Below are 10,957 nucleotides of genomic sequence, written 5' to 3' on the forward strand. Positions count from 1 at the left end.
GTTGGGATATCAAATTTGAAATATTCCTTCATCTGTTATTGACAGTCATTTATACTTTTATATATATTTATTGATACTATTTACCCACTTCCTCTCCTCCTCCTCCTCCTCCTCCTCCTCCTCCTCCTCCTCCTCCTGCTTCTTCTTCTTCTTCTTCTTCTTCTTCTTCTTCTTCTTCTTCTTCTTCTTCTTCTTCTTCTTCTTCTTCTTCTTCTTCTTCTTCTTCTTCTTCTTCTTCTTCTTCTTCTTCTTCTTCTCCTTATCCTCCTCCTTCTTCTTCTTCTTCTCCTCCTCCTTCTCCTCCTCCTCCTCCTCCTCCTCCTCCTCCTCCTCCTCCTCCTTCTTCTTCTTCTTCTTCTTCTTCTTCTTCTTCTTCTTCTTCTTCTTCTTCTTCTTCTTCTTCTTCTTCTTCTTCTTCTTCTTCTTCTCTAATACACTATGGATAAGAGAGAAATACCTAAGAACACATTATTATTCATATGAATGAATGAACACATGGATGGATAAACCAAGATATGAACCAACGAATGAGTAAATCAATAAATATGATTTAATTAATTATTCAATTTACATAAATGAATTAATAAGAAAAAGCATATATATGTATGTATGTATGTATGTATGTATGTATGTATGTATGTATGTATGTATGTATGTATGTATGTATGTATGTATGTATGTATGTATGTATCTATGTATGTATACATAGTCGATATCATGTATATATCTGACCCCGCGGTTTTTTGAAAAAAAATATTTCAAAATTTACTCAAGAAAATGATGAATTCTGCAGAAAAAAATAGAGTAATCGTACAAGCTTCGAACGACTCATATTGGGCCAAATCCTGATCTTCAGACATGACTGAATTAGAACGGCAGTAGGCGGGAGTTCCACAGGGAAGGGACAAATCTGCACATACTGTTTTGAAGCCCATTGATTGCTCTATACAGAATGCGACTACTTTCTACCAGAAAAGTGAGTGGAGCAGGCACTTATGTTGGTAACAACAAGAGATGAAGTGAGTAGAAAAGTGCCAGAAGACAATAGAGAATAATTTTTTTTCGCGGCGGTGATGAGGGTTTGAACCCGGGACCTTATTGGTACGACAACTCCGCCTGGCCAGTGAGAGCGTGACTCTACCATATGAATTATCCACGATCCCTAAAAAAAATCGTATCTAACTCAGGTCATTCATTACTAGAGCTCTCTCTCACCGACTACAGGAGATCGTGGGTCCAACACACACACAACCTTCGCGGAGTTGTACCAATAAGGTCGCGGGTTCAAACCCCCATCACTGCCGCGAAAATTTTTTATTCTCTATTTATTGTCTTCTGGTACTTTTCTAATCACTTCATCTCTTGTTGTTACCAACATAAGTGCCTGCTCCACTCACTTTTCTGAATTAAAAATTCACCCCATATACCGGAGCATACTCAATGTCTCAATTGTTTCTATGTTATATGTTTGTGTTGAGAATATTGGCTATTAAGCTTAATTGCTGGCCAACTAACTTCTACATGCAACCCATGTAATAAAATATCTCCGCGGAATTACGCAATTTCAAACTCAAAATTATGGGACAAAAAATGCAAATTTTGCCAGAAATTATGCTGATTTGGAATTAGGCACAAAGTTGGGAAAACAAAATTACAATATAAAATTACTGTCAATGCGGGAACGCAAATTTCGCAACAACCCCCCCCCCCCCCCCCCCTCCCCCCCAAAAAAATCAAAGAGAGATTTATTTTTTTTTTGTCAAAAATTTGCAAAACGTGCAGATTTTGCGGTTGCAATGCAAATCAGAAAATTTTCCCTAATTTTGCGGCCGCAAGCTGTGCAAAAAACCGCGGGGCCAGATTTATGTATGTATATATATATGTACGTACAAAATATGGAATAGCCATGATATCTGGAATGCGATCATAAGTGCCAATGACACTCAAACGCTGCCGTACTCTGATTAAAAAAACGTGTATCTTAAATTTGGGTCAGAGAATTTGTCCCTCTAATATCGATGGATTAAAATGATGGCAAAGATTATCAAACCTGGGAATTCTGCAGGAGTCCCAGGTTTGAAAGTTTTTATCAAAATGAGGGTCATTTTAATTGAACGATACTGGAAAGACGAGTTTTCTGATCCAAATTTAAATTTTTAAATTTAATTTTTATTGTGGCGATGACGTTGATGGAATTGTGTCCAGACCTGTCAAGAGCCAATAGAAATTCGTAGTTAAGTACCACGAAATTAGGCGGAATGTCCCGACAGTTCAGTTGGTAGAGCACTCGCTTCACAAACAATGGGATTGGTATCTAGTATTTTTTATGTTTTTTGGGGGACCTCCCCTCCCCCTCTCTCCCCTCCTGTCACCCCAAATGTGATTGGAAAGCTTAGACTTAGGCTTAGGTCTGGCGGAAAGTACCCACTTTGTGATAGTCAAGCTAGCGTCTTACGCATCCATGACATCATAGCGCTGAATGTAGCGTAGCCTTCGTAAACTCATAGCCTGCCACGGTCAAAGGAAAAAAAACCAAGGCGACAACCACCAAAAGAAAGTGAACAGTGACTTGTATTCGATACTACAACCGATGAGATCCTTATTTTTTTTAAGCAAACAAACAAACAACAATTTACTTTCCTTTGTTTTAAGATCTTATTCTTGAATTGTAACAATGAACTTTTTAGTAGGCTAAATGCCAGGCCACAAACCCTCAAACACAGAAGCCACACATCGACCTCCAAAGTTTTCTTACTGACGTTCTGTAATGAAATAATCCCTCTAGGAGTGAATTAATATTTCCCTCGCGAAACTCGATGCTGAATAAATATGCCCCACCACGTCAATCAGGTAGTATGTCTGTGTGGCTATGTGGCCTAGTGTATGACACTCGCTTTCGGATCGGAAGGTCCTGGGTTCGAGCCTCGCTCGGCCCACAGTAGAGTTCTTGGAAAAGGCTGTTTACTCACATACTCTCACCGTACTCAGATGTAAAATGAGTACCTGACCGTTAACAGCGTTATTTCTGTCCGAAAAAAAATGTAATATAACTAGAAAAAAAAGGCGCCATACCCCGTCCTATATGTTAAGTGTTGCTGTTGGCCAGGGACCCCTTGTAAAGCGCTTCGAGCACGTTTAGTGGATATTGCGGTATATAAAGATCCATTTGTTTAATACATATGTCGAAATGGAGCGGAAGAAAAAACGTGAATTTAATCTAAATATGGCCAACAAAAACTTGCCGAATATAATTAAAAATGAAAGACTGCTAGATCAGTGTGGAATAGAAGTTGCCGCCTTCGGAGGGAGGGTCAAGATTCGAGTACAGATCTGAGGGCGCCTAGTTGAATCCTTGGAGAAGACTCTTTACTCACATTCGCTCACTGTACTCAGGTGAAAATTAGTACCTTGCCGTTAACAGCGTTGTTTCTGTCGGGAGAAAAATAGTAATATTGCCTAACTTGCGTTATGCCTCATCCTGTATGTTGATTGTTGTTGTTGGCTAGTATGTATGTATAAAAGTAGTCTTTCATAGCCGTTAGGCTCATCGAGATGGAGTGTATCCCGGTTTCTATATCGTGAAATGGACAATAGCAGTTGCTCGCTACCCTTTGGATAGGACGCTAGCCTGTTGTAAAGTACTTTCTTTAACAGATCCAGCTACCCAATCACTACTGGGTGGACAGAGGGGGGTCAGAAAGAAATCTCGACTGCATCCGAGATCGATTAGATCCATTTGTTTGTGAAGCCAGTGCTCTACCAGCTGAGCTATCGGGACCCCCGCTGTTGGCTTGTAAAGCGCTTTGAGCATGTTTAATGGATATTGCGATAGAGATAGAATAACATTGACTCACTCAGGTCTTTGTTATTGTTTTTTTTTTTTTTTTTGGCCACCCACGTTTATGAGTAATTCTCACTGGAGTGTATTATCCAGACTATAAAAGTTCATGGTTACACAAAGTTTTGTGTGTTGGTCTGTTATACGTCGGGATGGCAATTTTGTGAGCTTGTTAGCCAAGCGCATACTATCTATATCCATATTATTCGAATTCTCTAGTTTACAAAGTGTGGCCACATGCTATAACCAACTTTATTCTTAGTATTTTGTCCGTGCCCGACGTCTTTATCCGGAAGACGGCAGAGGACGGCAGTGTCCGGTTGTCGGAGTCAGACTCCGGTGTGGGTTAGCCCTTAGGCTATAATATAGTGGAACATAATAATATGTGATGTTGAATATATTTAACATATGAAATGTACCACTATGATTTTTTTTCCGACTTCATGGATCATTACCACCACCACTACTACCACCACCATCACATATCAGCCTTCTTGCATCTATATATAGTTTGCTATGCATCACACCCATCACCGTTATAATCAAATTACAAGAATGATAACAACTGTGTGTACACGGAGGAGGAGGAGGAGAAGGAGGATGTATATCAGGAGGAAGAGGAGGTGCTGCTGCTGCTGCTGCTGCTGCTGCTGCTGATGATGATGATGATGATGATGATGATGATGATGATGATATGATGATGATGATGATGATGATGATGATGATGATGATGATGATGTGATAATGATGAGGATGAGGAGGAGGAGGATGATTATGATTTGGAAGAGGGAGAAGAGGAGGAGGAGGAGGTAGAACAGAAAGAAGAGAGGGTGATGATGATGATGATGATGATGATGATGATGATGATGATGATGATGATGATGATGATGATGGTAGTTGGAAGGATGGGCAGACGGCTGTGGATAACTATGAGAGTGATTAATGCGTTAAAAATAAAAACAAAAACAAATCAAGTAACTACTAATTAATATCCAATAATAATAATAATAATAATAATAATAATAATAATAATAATAATAATAATAATAATAATAATAATAATAATAATAATAATAATAATAATAATAATATCTTACGGGATACACAGGCCATGTGACATGTTCATAGGACGGTGACCTTACGTAGGTCACCATGGCCCAGCCAAACGCCTTCAACTGGCCACGGTGGTACAGAAGAAACATTGGAAAAAGTTCGTCACATTTTTTGTCCGGACTCAATTCGTACCAATAATGGACGCCTGCAAGGAAATAATTAATTAATTAATAACGATAATAATAATAATAATGATAATAATAATAATAATAATAATAATAATAATAATAATAATAATAATAATAATAATAATAATAATAATAATAATAATAATAATAATCGTTGTCGTTATCGTCGTTATCATCTTCATTGTCACCATCTGCATCATCACCCTCTTCCCCCTCCAAAAGAAAAGAATAAAAGGAAAAATGAGATGATCGACCTCGTCGATGTGCCTATATTATTATTTGCAGGTTTGATAACCGAAACATTGTTGCAATGGACCATATTTGGAATTGGTTTGAGAGTATATCCATCACAAGAATGCGCCCATAATGATTTGGGTTATCAGATTTGGGTTATATAAGTACACATATGACTCACCCATAGTGTAGAAACATTTGCCCCTTCCCCATCCTGTTCCCTCCAGATTGCTCTCCTGTTTTGGAATCAACACAGAGTCTCTATCCGGGTCGGTTCCATTTTGGATGTACAGATTATTTCCGGTTCCGTCGCTATCAAATTCAAAGGCGGAACGTCCCGTTGTACATATGTTTGCTGAGGAAACAGAATTATAATATAAATAGTGAATTGCAAAACATTTTTTACTATAAATGATTTCCATGCTTCTACCTCGCAATTCTCCGAAGTAGTTAACCACAGGAATAATACATAAACTGCTTCAAAAATAAAATTAAAAAAACAAAACAAAACAAAGAAAACGTCAAATATTAAAAAAGAAAACAACAACAATTAAAACACAACAAAAAAACAAATAAAGAACAACTATGAAATGGATAAATGAATGACTCGCCTGGTGATACAAAGTACGCCGATACAACCCATCTGTCAGTTAATTCATCATAAACAAAAGGGGGTCTCAGGTTCTCTGGGTAGCCGGTCCTTTTGTCTTTTGTAATCTGTGAACGTTATTGTAATATTATACATTTCCTATAATACAAGGGGACGCAATCTTGTCACTTTAAATTTGTATCCATTGTCTTCAACAAAACAAATTAAAAACTTTGTTCAAATTGCATATAAATTATGAAAATTGATATTATATATATATATATATATATAATATATATATATATATATATATATATATATATATAATATATATAATATATATATATATATATATATATATATAGTATGTATATGTATATATATATATATATATATATATATATATATATATATATATATATACATATTAATGAGTGTGTGTGTGTGTGTCAGTGTAGCCGGTGGCTGTGTGTGTCGTGAGTGAACAGTTGGTCGGTGTCCAGTTATTGTTTGTATTGGCCTTTGTTTATTTTTACCTCCGCAGTTTAATTTGACAGAGTTGGGTTTTTTTTTCTTTTCTTTGTTTCTGTATTTGTTTCTTCCACATTTCTTTCCTCTTCTTTTTTTTCTCTGCGTGCCTTGATTAATTCAAAAGATTTCAAAGTGTTCACAATTTCTAAATTTGGTGCATTATTAATTGAGTGTCATAGTGTGTGTAGGTGCTGGGGTGAATACTTATAACAATAATAAGGTGTTGTCATTTTCGATGTTCATCGTCGACCGTTGTAATTAGATTAAATTAACTCCTTAAAATCAAAAAACGTAAATAAAAATGGTCTTTAAAGTTGATAAAATCTTTGCAAAATTTACAAAACTTCGCTAAATCAATTGTTTAAAATCCACAACATTTTTTAAAAAGCAGTACAAAGTCATCAATCCTCTGAATATGAAATAAAAATCATTCGTCTTATTATAGAAATAACACTAAAAACAGCCGTAAAATGCAATAATTTTAAGAGTTCTGTGAATAGCAGCCTTCCAGCGCTGAACACATTACACATCTATCTAGACTATATAAAAGCTCACAGTTTTGTTGTTTTAACGTTTTTTAGATCTAATTTTTTCATTAAATTTTTTTCTGTAGTTGCCTTGCGAAATGTTGGCAGTTTTTTTCGGTTGCGACACTTCCACTTTGAATTTGAACTACCGCTATCACTAACACAATCACAAGCACAAATACAACAAGAAGTTACTACTACTACTACTACTACTACTACTACTACTACTACTACTACTACTACTACTACTACTACTACTACTACTACTACTACTACTACTACTACTACTACTACTACTACTACTACTACTACTACTACTACTACTACTACTACTACTACTACTACTACTACTACTACTACTACTACTACTACTACTACTACTACTACTACTACTACTACTAATACTACTACTATTGCTGCTGCTGCTACTGCTGCTGCTACTGCTGCTAATGTTGCCGACACTGTTGCTGATGCTATTGCTGCTATTATTATTATACTACTGCTACTACTAATACCACTTCTACTACTACTACTACTACTACTACTACTACTACTACTACTACTACTACTACTACTACTACTAAACTATTACCTCTGCTAGCACTAGTACTGGATTACTGCCACCATCGCCAACTACATCAGCAGACTTGTACCATAGCCACCAACAAAACCACCACCACAACCACCACCATTACCACCATCCATCACCACCACCACCATTACTACCACCACTAATACTACTACCACCACCACCACCACCATTACTACAGCCACCACCACCAACAAACAAAAATAATAACAATAATAATAAAATTAAAATAAATAAAAACAGCACCACCACTAACAAAACTACTATAGCCACCACAACTCCAACCACCACTACCTCCAACACTACCACCTTCACCACCACCAGCACTACCGCCAACACTACCACCTTCACCACCACCACCACTATTACTAAAACCACCACTACCACCGCCATTACAATCGCCGCCACGACAGCTAAGTGCCAATCAAGTTTACCGCCGTCTGAATCCCAGCGATGTATCCGTTGGCATCAAACAAGAGAATCGGGGCAAAGTCGTTGTCTTTGATGTAACGGTCACCTTTCCAAAGAGCTTCCGGTGTTACTGGGAAGGATAAAATAAGTGTGTAATTTATACATTTTGAAGCAAATTTATTTATTTATTTATTTATTTATTTGATATCTTAATGTTGTTGTTCTTTTTTGGGGGATTTTTTTTTTTTTTTTGGGGGGGGGGGGGGGGGGTAGGATGGGGATGGTGGTTTTATAAAACTTGTTTTGCTTTGTTTGCTTATTGTGTTTTGTTTTGTGGTTTGTTTTATTATCATTACTATTATTATCATTCTTAATAGTAGGGGGAATTAGGTTGCTCAAAGATAACGACCATCCCAACGCTTTATCATATAGGTAGACATATTATCGGGTCTGATAACCCAATGCAAAAATGGGCTTGATTGAACTGTGTTGTGATGGATATACCTTGGGGATGGTTTGATAGTATTTCCATTATAACAATTTGGGTTATCAGACCTGTATACTGAAGGGCAGGGTACCACTGGCGGTCGGTCAATAGAGCGAAGTTGTTTTGTGCCGCCCTATATTTTCCGTAGATTAGCATGTCAACCAAACAAAAAACTTCAATTTTAAAATTTTGATAAAATTAAAAATTTAGCATATACTGCTTTTTGTTTTGAATTTAATATTTGATGACTCGTGCGTCGCTCCACGAAGGTAGCGTCAAATCGGCACGTTTCATCTTTCCCCCGTTGCCTGCGCGGGGTGACAATGAGCGAGGGTGTGGTGTGGTGGGGAAGTTTTTTTTGTTTATATGAGCCAGTATTCGTTTGGCCGTCCTGTCCTTATCCTATACTCTGTTGTACCTTGAAGAAAGTTAGTTACCACTCCCCAATCTCCCTCCACCCACCCTCCCCAACTAACTATTGTCTTTCACTGCTAAAATAATTAGGCCAAGACGGCCAATCTAGCGATGCACGCCCTGAGGTCCTACTTGGGTAAATTAAAACCCTATCAGTTTTATCACTGAAAGAAGAGGCTTTGCTTCACTTAGATATACGGATGAAGAGAATGGCAATAAATATATATTTTATCATTGTTGGTTTTGCTTAAATATATACTAAATATAAAAAGAACAGTAAACAAAGTATGCACCGAGAAGAGCCCCATGGTACTATAAATAAAAATCCCTGACCCCACGGAGTCCTTCATCCCCGCACACTCCCAACGATCCCTACTCAACTTGTATTGTGTGCATTGTCTAATAATAGTATAATCATAAAGATGTCGCTGATTGTGTGTGAAGTTAACAAGTGCTTTGCTTTTGGAATTAAATGTGGATTTTTAAATTCAATTATTCTAAAGTTGTGTGTCATACCGTTAGTATTCAGAGAAAATGTATTATCGCTGTTGTCATTGTTTATGAAACCTACCTGTTTTTATCTTGAATCATTTTATTTTAAAAAGTTAATTCTGTAATTTGTAACCAATCATGAATCATGTTGATTTTTTAATTGAAGATCGATTCCGACACTTATCCCCTCAAGAGAAAACAGTGGTGAAAGATTTAGGTCCACACAAACCAGTGAATTTTAACTTAGTTTCTAACACACCGAGGAGACAGCGCCGATTTAATAATGATTATTTTTAAAATGTTGAATGGCTTACTGCCAGTGAAACCCGTAAAACGCTTCATTGTTTTTATTGCTTGATTTTTGGTGATGTATGATATAACGGACAACAGGAGGATTCAGTGATATTTCGCACATCCCTCAGGCACTGAAGAAACATTCTGAATCAAATCGCCATGTCACAGATGCTGTTAAATATAAACTTTTCAACGTTGTAGATATAAGAAATCAGTTGGAAACAGGACATGCTGCGTCTGTGAGTCGTTATAATGAACAGGTGAAAGTTAACAGACAAGTTTTGTCCAAGATAATTGATGCTCTTTTGTGAGTACGTCTCGTTAATATTCTAACACACACACACACCACACACACACACACACATACACGCACACACAAATACACGCACATATGCAAACAATTGCAATACCCCCCTCCACACACACATACACACACACACATACAAAGTAGGTCAAATTAAGATAAATTAACTAGACCAATAAAATTTGATTCTGTATTTCGGATTTGTGCCGCCTTAAATACAATGTGACCAACCGCCCCTGCAGGGTACAGATCGGTATTTAGTTAATAACTCACCCCCACCCCATTCATCATCATTGCCTTTTTCACCCTAGGTCAGGATATAGGCCACAGGCAAACAGTTTCCATCCTTCTCTATCCTGAGCTAACTTTTTTTTTTTTTTATCTCGTTCCATGTCTTGTCACTTCTCTCTATATCAGCTTGTTTAATTATTCTCCATGTTCCCCGTGGCCTTCACCTTGATCTTCTACCCCGTGGGTTCCAGTCTAATACATTCTTTGTTATAGTGGAGCCATTATTTCTAATATAAGGGTGTGTCCAATCCACCTCCATCGCCTTCTTCCTATTTCCTCTCCCACTGGTTTCTGCTGTGTTCTTTTCCATACTTCTTCATTTTTAATCTCTGCTGTGTTCTTTTCCATACTTCTTCATTTTTAATTCTATCCATCCATTTTATTCTGAGTAGCTTACGAAATTACTGCTGTCAACATGCCACAGTTGAGATACAGAAAAAAATGGGAGGGAATTTGCACGTTTGTTGCACTAATCACGGATTATCAGCATAGTATATAGCTAGCACTATCTCAAAATTAAGGGATAATAAAGTAAAGTTTCTACCGTTAGACATAAGGGACGTAGCTTCGTAATTATATACGATTGGTAATGTCTAGCATGAGTAGCATCCCTTGATTTTCGGTGGTTATGCATCAAACCGAAATAATGATAATAATACCTAATTTTTTAAAATAATGGCGTTTATATAACACATTGAGGAAGGTGTAATAAAGT

General features: G+C 37.1%; 1 protein-coding gene across 1 annotated transcript in view; it reads right to left on the minus strand.

The window, feature by feature from the left end:
• Positions 1-2,162: 2,162 nt before the first annotated feature.
• Positions 2,163-10,957, minus strand: part of LOC144957612 (uncharacterized) — an 18,510-nt gene continuing 9,715 nt past the window's right edge. Inside the window, exons 5-9 of the mRNA XM_078888955.1 lie at positions 7,984-8,078; positions 5,925-6,030; positions 5,495-5,668; positions 4,936-5,096; positions 2,163-2,207 (exon numbers count right to left, since the gene is read on the minus strand). Coding sequence (XP_078745081.1) covers positions 2,163-2,207; positions 4,936-5,096; positions 5,495-5,668; positions 5,925-6,030; positions 7,984-8,078 — 581 coding nt within the window. The remainder of the gene's footprint in view (positions 2,208-4,935; positions 5,097-5,494; positions 5,669-5,924; positions 6,031-7,983; positions 8,079-10,957) is intronic.

This window comes from Berghia stephanieae, chromosome 12 (assembly GCF_034508935.2).
Source record: "Berghia stephanieae isolate SIO BIC M18660-M18661 chromosome 12, UCSD_Bste_1.3, whole genome shotgun sequence".
NCBI lineage: Eukaryota > Metazoa > Mollusca > Gastropoda > Nudibranchia > Aeolidiidae > Berghia > Berghia stephanieae.